We start from the raw sequence: 14,140 nt of genomic DNA, 5'->3' as shown, positions 1-14,140 counted from the left end.
AATCCATTGCCAGATTCATTTCAGAGGAAGAATGGCTCCAGAAGACAGGGCCCGGAACAATGGATGCAAGCTACAGGAAAAGAGATTGCCACCTGAACATTAGAGGGAACTTCCTGACAGTAAGGGCGGTTCGACAGTGAATGCACTTCCTCGGAAGGTGATAGAGTGCTCCTTCCTTGGAGTCGTTAAACAGGGGCTGGATGGGGGCCTTGTCAGGATGCTTTGATTTGGAATTTCCTGCAGGGCAGGGGTTGTTGACTGGATGGCCAGTGGTTCTCTTCCAACGCTACTACGATTCTATGATTCTATGGATTCATGATTCTATATGGCCTGTTACAGACTGCCAAATAAAGCTGCTTCGGTCCTTTGGAGGTATGCTATTTAAATGATGCATGGGTCCTAAGAGTCCGGAGGCGCGCCAAAGCCACACTTCATCCTAAGCACTGGAGTGCGCTTTTTGCAGCTTCCGGATTCTTAGATGCATGCATCATTAAACAGCATACTCCAAAGAGACCCAAGCAGCTTTATTTTGGCAGTCTGTAATAGGCCTATGATTCTATGAAATACTGGTGGTACTCTTCCATCTAAAAGGAGTTCCTGTGAAGCAAGAGCGGGCTTGTTTTAGTAAATTGAGGGTGATGCGTTGGGCATGTGGAGTGAGGAAGGGAATACCAACCTCCACAGTGCCGGAAGAAGGATGTGCTGCACTATAAAGGAAACTTATGTGTGCATAGGTCCCTGAACGATTTCTGGCCATATTTATACTATTACATAGGCCCTGGACAGATGAGAAGAAAGGGACGGCCCTCGGATCATGCATAGCACTGCATGCTGCAGCAATGACCACTGCCGAGGTGCCATTTGCACTCTGGGGCGTCACGATGATGTCACAACATGGCGTCACACTGTTTTGGACGGGTCACATGCGACATTATTGAGAGTGTGTGTGTGGACGGCACTGCAAACAATGGCGCCCTCCACACAAACTAGGGTTTGAGAGCGTGCGGTTGCTGCACACTTCCGAGACCTAGTTTTGACCCGAGGGTGCCACAAGGCACCGATTTGTATTGGGTCATATAAATGCTTTAACCAGCTATATGTGCACTCGGCATGCAAAATGACAACATCTAGTTTCCCAGAAGAAATGCTAACTAAAATATGATAGGACATAGAATGATCAGTGGCATTACTGTAATTACATTTATTCTCCTTCAAAACATGATGTTAGTTGTGCTTTCATGTTAGCATGACAAAATTCCCATAGTTACCAATTGCTCTTCATACAGCAAAACAGCATTTGTTAAATTGACTGTGAAGTGAGGAGTTAACAGGATCTGTTTAATGAATCAATTTACTCAATCATTTAAATGTCTTCAGTTACTTAGGAGATAATCACACACAGCTTCTAAACTGCTATTATAGGGTCCATACAGACAGGGCAAAATAAAGCTGCTTCAGGTCACTTTGGAGGTATGCTTTTTAAGAGGCCAGAAGCTGTGCCAAAGCCGTGCTCCAGTCCTTAGGACTGGAGTGAAGCTTTACCATGGCTTCTGGCCTCTTGGGACATATGCATTGTTTAAACAGCATATCTCCAAAGTGACTCGAAGCAGCTTTATTTTGGCCTGTCTGTACAGCCTCATAGTTATAAAATAGCATATTTGGCAATACTTATCACATGACATTAGCTCCAATCCATAGCTTCTGTGTCTGCAATGCGTAGATAGGGCATCCCTTTTCATTGACAGGGCAACCCCATCAATAAGATATCAATCACATAGCAGTCCCAGTTAATTCTGATGTGGCAATTGGAAGACTAGCAGTCACAATCTCTTCCTCTCCCCTTGTTCCCCACCTTGATATTCAACCTCGTTTAATTTCTTTTTCTTTTTTAAAACTTAAATTGCATTAGCAGAACTCCAGAATTCTGTTCAAAACTTAAAATAAAAATAATATAAAATAAACCCCAAAGGTATGCTGGGTAGGGCCCAGGGCAGGAAGGTAGGCTTAAGGAGGAGTGTAGAAGAGAGTTATGATGGCAGAAGAAGTCCCAGTCACACAATTGACCGGATGTGTGACAATGGTTACTCACAAACTGATATGTTTATGTTTTCTTTAACAAGCATGATTGGGGCAAGAATGGGGCTCACGTGATAATTTCCAAACAGACACACAAGTCTTTTGACAACATTTTTCAGAAGCAAATGAAAGGTTAGTACTGTTTTTGATATCCACAACTCACCTTAAATTCTGCATTAAGTTTGATGAAGATACTGGTTTTCTTATCCCATAGCAAGACAAGTCCAGCTGTGGTGTCAATCACCATGTAGATGCCCATGTATCTGATCTTGTATGGCACTTCACTATCACCAGGCTGTCTCTGTATCACTTCAAATTTCCCATCAGTCAGTATTAGCTCATAATTCTGAAAGATGAAAAACAAGTCACAGATGTAGGCCAGTACTGTTAGCCACAAGGGAACTATTCAAGGGGGCATTTCCCATTATCAGTAAGTTCTGGCACCTTTGTCTCTTCCAGCTGTATAAATATGATGGCAGAGCCAATAGGATCTCAGTCACAGAATTTATTGCAGTGTTTTCTATTTATTATTGTGGACAATTCACCTTTTGAACTTTGCCATTCTGTCTGAGAGCAGAAAAGTTGGAGAAGAAATTTCCTCCCAGTACTTAGTATATCAGTTCAATATTATAGTTTCTATTCAACCCCCCCCCCCCCCCCAATTGTGTTTCTTTGATTGCCATCACTGCTTTTGTAAGTGAAAGCATCAACAATTTTCTTGCAGTCTGGTTACTATTCTTCATCTGCCTGCAGTCTCATGCAACTTTGGGGCTCTGTGTGGAAGGAAAACAAAGCAGCCACCACAAAAAGTGGCAAAACAAAAAAGAAAATAAATGTTAAAGATTTCTCAGCAGAATGTTGCCTGAGACCCTTTGGTTCAGCATTGTACCAATGAAATGTTAAGAAATGACTTTAAGCCCAAACTTTGGATTTACTTTGCTGTGCATTGTATTATTAACACCTCCTTTCTAATATAGCTGTTTCATGCTTCCCTTATTGTAAGTAGGCTACCCTTATCACAATTTATTTATTTATATTTATTTATTATTTTGTCTAGGTTCACATGCTGTGTTAAACATGCACCCTCAAGGAAGCTACTCACCCCCAGGAATACTTTAATGGCTTTTGAGCAGGTAGTCCCAGTGGTACCACAGGGGATGTTCTCTGTAATAACTCGGAAAGTACCTGTCTTTGTACTGTTTTTGCCACAATGATCCTGCAGAGAAGAGAATTATTTAGTGTTTGTGAGAATACTTGCCACATGGAGTTATACAAGTGAAAATGCTCAGGGAAATATTGAATACCTGGACCAGAGTATATTCACAGTCTCCACTGAAGCTGTAGCGTTTGCCATCAAAGGTGACATAATGACCATCACCGTAGACTGAGCAGGTTTCTAGGCAAGGTTCATTGGAACATTCCCATTTTCTGTTCTTACAAGTACTACATAGATAGAAACATACTTGAATTTAGCACATCTTTTTCTTAGGTAGATAGGAGAGGTCAATACTTTTAGATCAGCTTGTACTTGCACATACCAAGTATTACATTTCACTTTGATGGTTTCCCCTGGGTTGTATGTGGCTTCATTGTGAATGCAAGGACATTCCTCAGCAGCCACACATCCACCTTTGCCATCATATATCAGTTCATTAGGACATACGCAACCAGACACACACTGGGTGCTATACTGTAATAAAGGAAGGGCAGAAGATAATGTTACTTGGCAAATCAACAGCATGGGATACTGGGATTCTAAAATACTGGGCAGGCGAATACAAATTATCATCTTATTTAAGATTTAAGGTGAATTCATGCTAAGTCTCCACTGAGAGCCAGGTCTGCCATTTTAAATGTGTGCAAATTGTTTCCTATTTTAAAAAGAGAACTTCGGTATAGAAAATACTCCTTGGGATATGTCTACATTTATCCCAGTATGTTTCTAGATTAGCACATTCCTGTAAACCATAGAAGTCCTAACATGCTGGATCATGATCATGACATATGTTGGTTAAACATAACTGGTCCTCCTCCTCCTTCTCCCAACCCCAGGCTCCCACAACTGTCGATGAGATCTTGATGTATCTGTTCAATGAGTCAGCATTCATCATTGTCTCTTATCTCTTACTACCTGATTCTCATTTTGTAGTATCTGCCAGAAGTGAAATGAGATCCTAAGTGCTGTGAGCAGTTTCATATATTTAGGATGCAGCGATAATTCTACAAGTAACACATAATTAATACAAAAGCTGAGCTGGTTATTAAGACAAGAAAAGGTTATAAGGTATCGACACTTACACATCCCATGTCAAGGGTCTGGCAGCTTTTCTGACACTCAGCTCCAGTGACACCTACTGTGGCATTGTCACAGTCAAAGTAGATCATGGGGGAATCACATACTGAAAAAGTAGATGAAATTTCTCAGATATCTGATATTAGTCACTGCAGAGTAATCTCATTACTTGTGAATTTGGGCATGCCATTATCAAAAGCAATCCTTGAAAACTAAAGAGATTAGGATTTGTGTCAGAGGCTGCATTTTCAGGATTCTTTCAAAAATTAACCTAGTCTTCATTCTCATTGCCTAAAAATGGCAGCAGATAATATTGTTCAGAATAACCAGTCACTTTGGTTTCATATTACTAAAGGCTGAGAAACAACAACTCATTTGTGCTGATTTTCAGTTTGCAATAAAAATTTGTTTCAATATTTGTTTCCCTTTTACAAGTTCTGTTGGAACAATTGGCTCAGATCCACGATCTTCCAGAGTGGGTAGATGGCCATATGAATGGTTGAGAAAGTTTGGGAATTTACTGTGTTCAGGCTGGGAACCAGAAAAGAGATGTAATAAACTAGCCAAGAGTGTCCTCATGAGGCTGGGGTGTTAACTAGTGTTATGTTATGTGTAGTGTGCCAGGAAGGCATTGTCTCTGCTTGATGGAAACCAACACATTCCAAAACTCCCCTCACTATTCATATGGTCATCCAACCACCCTGGCCTTAAGCAACATCTTTCCTCCTGCCTCTGTCCATCAATGACCACAGTTAAAGCCGGTAGCATCACTAGGGTTGGTGTCATCCGGTGCAGTAACTCATGGTGTCACCCCAACATTGACCTCCTTCTATTTCACACCATACAGAATCCTTAGTAATGCTTTTTTGCACTAATGTTACTCATAAGTAGCATTTCCCATATACCACACAATGGCGTGTTCCAGATGCGCAAAAAATACATACTAGGTATGTACTAGGGTTAGGAAAGGGCGTCCTTTCCAGACGCCCCAACCCTAGCACGTACCTAGTACGTACAAAATGGTGGCACCCATTCTACATGGGTGCCACCATTGGGACGTCACGACTGCACCACCTCCAAATGGAGCAGTGCAGAAGTGCCGACCTGGTGCTGCACGAGGGCGCCTGGGGTGCCCTTTCCGTGGCGCCGGAAGGCGCTCCGAAATGGAGCTCCTTCCAGGTTTGTGTCACTGGGCACAGCCTTTACAAGGCTGCGCCAGCAACACAAATGAGAAAGGGGCTGAGTGGCCCCTTTCTCTTTGCCCCCGCCACTGTCGGGTGTCCTTGGGGCATGAAGCCCCAAGGGCACCCCTTTCCAGGCCGTGGGGAAGCACTGGATCGGGGCCTCACAGGCTGCCGCTGTGGCAGCTGAGGCCCCAATCCGGCAGGGAAAGGGGCGGGAACAGGCTGCCCCAAAAGGGCGGTCTGTAAACCGCCATAGTAATGCTAATAGTTGTGACAAAAACAATTAGCAAAATTAAAATTATACCTTCAAATTACAATATCATATGCACAACCTTCAGTGAATGTATTATATATATATATATATAGTGAAAAATTGATTAAAATTTTATTTTTAAAGAAAATTTAAAAATAATATTAAAAATTAAAATCTCATTTTTGAAAAAAAATAAAATTTAAAATTTTGAAATTTGATTTTTCAATTTAAAAATGTCTGGGGCCTCGCCTTCTTCTCCCACTGTTTCACTCCGCTCCTACCATCTCTTAAAGCATTTTAAAGGGAAGCAGACGAATGCCACAGCTCATTTCTGCCAAAAGGTAGATGTTTGAGGAGCCGTGGAGTCACCCCCTCCCCTTAGGGTGTCACCTTGTGTAGTCAGCACCCCCCCCCCCATCCTCCCCTGGTGATGCCACTGGTTAAAACTGAATTTTGTCACCTCATCACCATACCCGCAACCCTTGCATTTCCATCACTGTTCTACAATCTGATTATAAAGGTCTTTCCTGGGCATCAGTTCACCCCATGCATCTGAGGAAGTAGACAAAAGGTCCAAAACACATTGCAAAAATAATCCAGTTTGAGACCACTGTAACTTCCCTGGCTCAATACTAGGGAATTCTCTAGTACTGTAAGACATTTAGCCTTCTCTGTAGGAGAGCTGTGGTGCCACAATAAACTACAGTTCCTAGGACTCCCTAGCACTGAGCCAGGGCAGTTAAAGCAGTCATAAACTGGATTATTTCTGCACTGTGTTTTAGACCTAAATCTATGAAAGCTAACGTATCAATTTCTTTTGCTCAGTTAGTTTCAAAAGTGTTAGGAAATCTTAAAGTTCTTAATTATATTACTCTCCCTACTCCCCCCCCATGCACATATTGGACAGAAGTGAAAGTGAAGCTTCTAAAGTTCATCAGTTTGGTCATTGATGAACAATTTTGGGGTAAAATTTATTAATAAAATGTGTCACTTTGAACAATTTGAACAAAGATTGTTTCAGTCTATTATACATGCAGGACTGCAGTCCAATAGCCCTTAAGTTCAATGTAAGTATCTGCCTGCAAAGTTACATTACACTAAAATAATGCAACTCCCATGCAGAAGAGCAACATTGCACAACACATGCCAATGGTACAAGGCACAAAGCACAATGAGCAATGCACAATGCAAAAATACAATGATAAATGTGCATTGAACAACTGCATATGCAACTTTGGTATATGCGTAACTGCTTCTGCTGCTGTCAGCAGACTGTGTCTGTTATGATATGGTAAATAATTTGCCCATAGTGCATAGCACAACTTACACATGCATATGTCACTGACAGAATGCCAGCCCCTGTGTATTTGTGTGTGTATAGACATGTTCCAGATTTCAGAACAAAAATATCAAATGCTATGCCAAGAGTTGCCAGTCAGTTAGTTCCACACTACTCTGGTCTCAGTCTACTTCCAAACTCATACAGCTATTAATGCATGACAACTACACATACAGCTAGTAATGCATGTTTTTGTCTCCACTAAAAGATGAGTATTGTGCTCTAAATATGGATAAAGGGGTGAGTAGTAGCATGCTTACTTTTTCATAAAGATTTACTTTGCTTGATTAAGGTACTTTATTTTACGATTTTAGTAAAAGATATATTGTCATACACTCTCTAGCCTAACATCTATAGAAATAAAAATGGTATTTTTACCTGGCTGGGGAATCACTTCTCCAATGCACTGAAGCTTTCCTTTTGTGCAAGTGCTGTAAGAGAGTAAGGAAGGTTTGTATATTACAATTCCAAACTAATCATATCCAAAGCAGAAGCTCTTGCCTGGTTAGAGAGGCATTGTTGTGTAGTGGTTTTGGTGCTGCACTAGGAACCTAGACATCAAGATTCAAATCCCCACTTGGCCATGAAAACCCACTGGGTGGCCTTAGGCAAGTCACACTATCTCAGCCTCTGAGGGAGATAAAAGCAAATCCCCTCAATAAATCTTCCAAGAAAACCCCATTATAGGTTCACCTTAGGATCACCAAAGTCAGAAAGTATGTGAAGACACACAACAGTACAGTACAATACAGTCTTGCTCAGTTAAAGGCAGCAGCAGCAACAACAATAAATCCTTGAAATCACACAATGCTGCAATGCCACCTTGTGGCCAATAGAAAAACGATTACTTTTCCAATAAGGCCCTGAGCTGTTTTTCTTGTGGGGTTGTTTCACATTGATCTGATCTGTGTTGGTCTAAGGTATTTTCATACAGAATTGGGGAGAGTGTAAATTCCTAAAACCAACTGTTGTTCTGCTAGTTATCACATTTGAATCAGTATAACAAAACCTGGATTTTCTTGCTTCAATTTATCATGCTTGTCAAGGAGAAGTTTTACAAATTTGCAAAGGGGTTGCAGATGTATGTTCTCCTAGAGTCCTATTAATTCATTTTTATAGTCAAAGTTCTATCCAGTTTTCTCTGTTTTGCCATTAAGCCTTTTCACTTCCTAGACAAAAAATGATTCTTGAATGAATGAATGAATCTTTATTTGTATACCGCTATTCCCATGATCACAGCGGTTTACAACAGTAATAAAAACATACCGAAACTACAAAATCCAATAAAAAGAACCCCCCCCACATTAAACAATACAGTACAGCAGTAAAAATATCCATCATTCAATCACAGTTAAAAACAGTTAAAAACCAAAGCACCAATTACATCCAATACAATACAGCAACACAAGGGAAGAAGAATGGAATTAGTGAACATGGGGGAAAGCTTGACGAAAGAGGTGAGTCTTTAGATTTTTCCTGAAAGACTCCAGGGAGGGGGCTGAGTGGAGCTCGTCAGGCAGAGAGTTCCAGGTCTGCGGGGCCGAAGCAGAAAAAGCCCTATGTGCAGACACCACATATCTTGTATCAGGGACTCTCAAAAGTTGTTTCCCGGCTGACCTGAGTGTGCGGGGCGGATTATATGCAGAGAGGCGGTCCTCCAAGTACCCTGGGCCCAAGCCATTTAGGGCTTTATAGGTAAAAACCAACACTTTGTATTGCGCCCGGAAGCGGATTGGCAGCCAATGAAGATCTTTCAATACCGGTGTTATATGGCTGGCTCTGGAGTTGCCAGTGACCAGCCTAGTTGCCATATTCTGGACCAATTGTAGCTTCCGAGTTTGGTACAAGGGTTGCATTAGAGTGCATTACAGAAGTCGAGTCGAGAGGTTACCAGTGTATGTACCACTGTTTCAAGGTCTTCCTGGCCCAGGAAGGGTCGCAGCTGGCGTATCAGCCGAAGCTGATAACAGGCACTTCTAACTGTCGCATCCACCTGAGAAGTCAGGTGAAGCGACGAGTCCAGAAGCACACTTGAGTTGTTATCTTATTCAAAACTGGACTTCCCACCGTATTTTCAGAAACAAGATACAAATTAACCCTCACCCTTCTGTGCACCATTTGGTACATATTTGGAGTACACTTTGGAAAAAATGACTTTTTTTTTATGACAACCTCAGAATCTCTAAACCAGCATGTCTGGTGGCCATAGTGGCTAGAGAAACCACAAAGTTTTACTAAGATTGGTTTGTTGAGGCAAAAAAGGTCTGATTGTTAGCAGACACCTCAAAATAAATTGATAGAAATTCAGTTTTGATTTTTAATTTTTTCAGTTTATGAACATAAATACCACTTCATGGTACCTGTGCTAAAGATTTTAATGGCCTAGTGAGCCCTTAATCTTTGGGAAAAGGTGCCCTGAGGTATCTCATTATTTTCTTTTGATTCTGCCTCTTCTTTTGATAAGATGCAGTTCTTAAATAATCTTTCATAGATTGATTCATTAACTTCCTATTATATTCTGCTTTTTCCTTTGATAACACCTAATTCCTGTAATTCCTAATTATCTCCAGTAGATTATCAGTATTCTGGTCATTACAGAACCATGTTTCTTTCAAATAATCTCTTACCACATGATGCCATTTTCACGAACAACTTCTCCAGATGGTACAGGGGACCCCTTGTAATAACATGGGCAACTGGTGGGAGGTACACATTTGCCACTTTCATCCATGAATGTCCCTTCTTCACAAGTGCATCCATCCACAGCAGTAAACTGAATGTTACAGGTGACATCAGGCTCACTCAGAGAGCGACAGGTGGGTTGGCAGGAATCAATTACATAACGGTAAGCCATGGTTTTGGGACATATTTGGTATTTGGCTAGAGAGAAGAAAAAAGGGGACAAATCATTCCAGAGTGTGGGACAATCATGCTATACAAGGACTACTGTGTATGGGTTATAATGCACTACATTAGACAGAGTATACTCATACTCCAAAACACTAATGTATATTCTGTCTTATGGCTGTAGTAGTTTCAATGTAAACATAGCTCACAAATGGATGACACTGTGTCACGCAAATTCCATATGTACATTTATTTTGTACGGCATTATGTTTCCTCCTAATCTTGAAAATCTGCCTTTTACCTAACATTTCCTACTGAATACTGTCAACGTTATAGTGACTGAGGAGAATAAAACAGCTCCTATTTCTTTGTTACTGTATTACTGTAGGATTTTGTTGAGCTTTGCCACCTAGTAGCAAAAAAGGCCTTTATTTCCTTTTGCCTTTTCCACAGTTCCCACTCATCTCATCTGCACAGGCCCATCACATCATGTGGTCAAGATCTGGGGGGACTTTATGATACTACTGTAGGTTTGTTAAGAAAACTGATGAGAAACCTGCCCATAGACATCTCAGTTTTCCCCAGTCTCACCTAGAATAACTTTGAAACTGTTCTAAAATTTCTCCTAATACGTTTTTGTCTTGTAAAGGCCCTTGAATATTTCAAAAACTTACTGCAGATGCTGGTTCTCCATCCACTTATCTTGACCCCCTTAGCAGCACAGGCTCGGACATAGGAAGACAGAGCAGCACACATGCAGTCCTCACTCCTTTCACAGTTACAGGTGTCAAACATACAGTTCTGTGAATACAGAAAGCAATTCATTCATATCAACTAGTCTAGTGGAAATCTGCTTGTAATCTATACACATACTAAACTACAATTGCACCAGGCATTGTGAGAGATGCGTGGGTTGTCATATTCCCCATGCTCCCAATGATATCTAACAAAACAAAAGCATGATGGTGTCATCATGCTTCGTTTTTCAGTAACCACATTTCTATTCCTTACCTGCCCCTTGTAGGGTGATAGGTAAGACTGGCTGAAATCCATTATTTAATCCCAGCTGGTGTAGATCCATTGAGTCAATTGTTGAATGGTGAGTCAACACTTATGTAAATCCCTCTGATTCAGTGGGTCTACTCTAATTGGACCATCAACAAGATTTAGGCTATTGATAACAAAGACTATAATTTTGTTTCTTAGGTATCTCTAGAATTTGATGTGTGGGTGATGCAATCTAGTGATCACCATCCAGTTCCCATAATATCTAGCTAAGTCCTAATATTGTTATAAAGCAATGAAGTTACTTGGAATTCACACATTTACTGCTTATTGTTGCATGTAAAAATATTTAAAAAGCATCATTGTGCTTTATTGGCTACTTTAAATTACAGCTAGTCTGGCAAGTGTTTAACAGTTGTGGAGGAATGCCAAAGTAGACATTTTGTGTTAGCATTCAAATGTCACCTTCTTTCTTTCAAATTGGTAAATGATATAGCCAAGCTCAAAGAACAGAATGAGAAGCTGTTTATATTTTGTAGTAGAGCGAGAAATGTATATGTTGGATTACAAGATATGGGGATTACTACTGAACATTAAAGTCACTTGGGAAATTTGGCAAAAGTGAATTAAAACTTTGAAGTGCCCCATCCAGTTGGGCAAGCAATTCCTCCTCCCTCTTTTAGTTATTTTAAAAGGAAATAAATGTTACGTACCGTGTGGTAAATAGCTGAATCAACTACAGAGTGGCATTCCTGGAATGGCCCTGTGCTGTCTGTCAGCAGTCCACACCAGTGTGAAGCATATTTTTCTGTGAGTACAAAACACAATTACATTGTATTACCTTTTATTTTTGGGAAGTAGTATGTAGTAGGCTATATTTCAGAGGAACATAATGGCAAACCACCTCTAAGTACCCATTGTCTAAGAAAACCCCATGGGTTGTCATGAGGTGACAGGTGGCTTACAAGACACATTATTCACACATATTTTCTTTGAAGCACATTTTGTAACAGTCCTAATGAATTTTGTGAAGCCAACCCAGTACCATTGTGTTAATGTTGATTCAGAGTTCCAGTGAAATCCAAAATCTAATTTTGCCAAATTAGTTCTCAGGCAGAATCCAGATACCCCAAACACTTTCACAACTGCTTTCTGCATATATGCATATTTGTAATAATAACATCAAAAGTGCTCTTGTGAGGAAAAATATTATATTAGAATCAGATCACATTGTTTACATCTTTTCCCTTTTCCCTCTGCACCACGTATTCATACATGTGTTCTCCATGTTAAAGCATGTAAAGTTTTTTTTTTTATCGCATCATATCTATTATCTATGACTCCCTTCTGGCATTATTCCATTCTCTATAATGCACTGTTGATCTCTGTGATGTGAAGCAATCTATAATAAATGTCCTGGTTATAACCTATACTCTATAGTCTCATAGGCTACACTATACAGTTGTAACTACATTTTTCTCCTTCCAGTGAACCAGTTCTGAGACATGCTCAATGGAGATGGCCTACCTCCAATGCTGCCCTGGCACTAGCATCAGGACCCATTTCCCCTCCTTATTTCCCTCCATAATGGCTAAAATCCATTCCAGGGAGTTTTCTAGAGCAGATTTTTGGAACACATGGGGTGACTGAAGAAAGGCCCCTTTCCTGGTTCTGCTGACAGAAACGGTTTCTGCTAACAGAGGGTCAGTAATGGGTCCTGTCCCAAGTTTCAAATCCTTGCTCAACCTCAAGCTTTTTAGGGAATGGGTGGCTGGTCAACATATGCTGCTGTATATATTCCTTCCAAGTCATGGTCTTCCAATCTATTTTACAGTAGATGAAGAAGGATACAAAGAGAGGGGAAAACTAGTTCATTGGCCTTAGCCTCATATACAAAAGTGGCAATATATTTTCCACAAATCACATACCATTTTCTATGCTGAGAGTGCATGGGTTTTCAAATATGTTCTTGACACTGGGGCAATCAGCCTGTGTTTTCCAGGTATTGGCAAAAGCAGCTGAGGTTCCTTCTACAACTCCACTGATGGCTTTGAAGTCATCTGCCTGAGCACTGTTGAAGTTTCCACAGAGACCTGAAACAAAACCAGATTTTTTAAAAAACAAAAATTCTTCATATTGTATCAAACAATTTTTACAAATGTATCCTCAGTGTTCACTAATGGCACTACTTTCCTGTGGTGGTGAGATTGTGTGCTCCTGTGAAGCAAGAGACTATATTGATGGCAGCAGTGCTGCTGTTAGTGTCTCCCATGTCAGACAGGCTTTTGCTGAGAAGCCAGAGTAAATGTGCCAAACATGTAGAAGAAGACATGGGAAGCCCCTTTTGGATGCCTTTTGCCATAAAAACCTTATGATGAGACAATCCAAAATGAACAAGAGATACTGCCAGAAGATGGGACTCCCAGGTTGAAAAGCATTCACAAGCTACTTGGCTACAGAAGATGACAACTAGAAGTAGCACTGTGGCTAATGCTGAAAGTAGGCTCAAGCTGAAAGATGTTCAAATGTTGACATGCTCAAAGGTGAAAGGAAGGTCTGAAGCTTCACAACACACATTGCAGGAATATCAAAAAAGCAGGGTAACGCTAAAGAAGGACTCTATACTAACCATTGTGCCAAAATACAACCTGAAAAACAATTCTGTAGAATTTGAAGATAATGTAAAAATAGATTGCACTATTAAGCCTAATTAGTCAGGAGTATGAAGAACTCTGAACTGAAGCCAGGAACATTGTCATGGAGGAATGCAAAAAGGCACTACTTTCAGCCTAAAATGAAGAGAATCCTCAATGAATGACAGATGAAACTCTTCAAGCAGTTAAGGACAGGTGAGAAACAAAAAGAAAGGGGTCATAACCCTGAATGCAACTTTGCAATAACTTCTGTGCAGGCATAAGGAGAAGTGCTATAATAATCAATGCAGATAAATAAAAGATGACAACAAAAAAGGAAGAACAAGAGACATTTTTCAAAAGATATGAAAAAATCAGAAATATTTAAATCAAGAATGGGAATGCTCTACAATCAACAGGGAAATACATTTCATGACTAAGCAGAAATAAAATGATGATGGAAACAATACATGGAAGAACTTATAAAAGAGATGACAAGGTAACAGATTC

At 40.4% G+C, this 14,140-nt stretch overlaps 1 protein-coding gene across 1 annotated transcript in view; it reads right to left on the bottom strand.

The window, feature by feature from the left end:
- Positions 1-14,140, bottom strand: part of LOC121926383 (mucin-5AC-like) — a 184,857-nt gene that overhangs the window by 27,220 nt on the left and 143,497 nt on the right. The window contains 10 exon segments of the mRNA XM_042459323.1: positions 2,240-2,422; positions 3,179-3,292; positions 3,381-3,519; positions 3,615-3,766; positions 4,375-4,475; positions 7,524-7,576; positions 9,773-10,025; positions 10,667-10,793; positions 11,711-11,805; positions 12,926-13,090. Coding sequence (XP_042315257.1) covers positions 2,240-2,422; positions 3,179-3,292; positions 3,381-3,519; positions 3,615-3,766; positions 4,375-4,475; positions 7,524-7,576; positions 9,773-10,025; positions 10,667-10,793; positions 11,711-11,805; positions 12,926-13,090 — 1,382 coding nt within the window.

Source organism: Sceloporus undulatus, chromosome 1, assembly GCF_019175285.1.
Source record: "Sceloporus undulatus isolate JIND9_A2432 ecotype Alabama chromosome 1, SceUnd_v1.1, whole genome shotgun sequence".
Lineage (NCBI taxonomy): Eukaryota > Metazoa > Chordata > Lepidosauria > Squamata > Phrynosomatidae > Sceloporus > Sceloporus undulatus.
The sequence above is the reverse complement of the archived record's forward strand: the minus strand, read 5'-3'. Positions and strand labels throughout refer to the sequence as shown.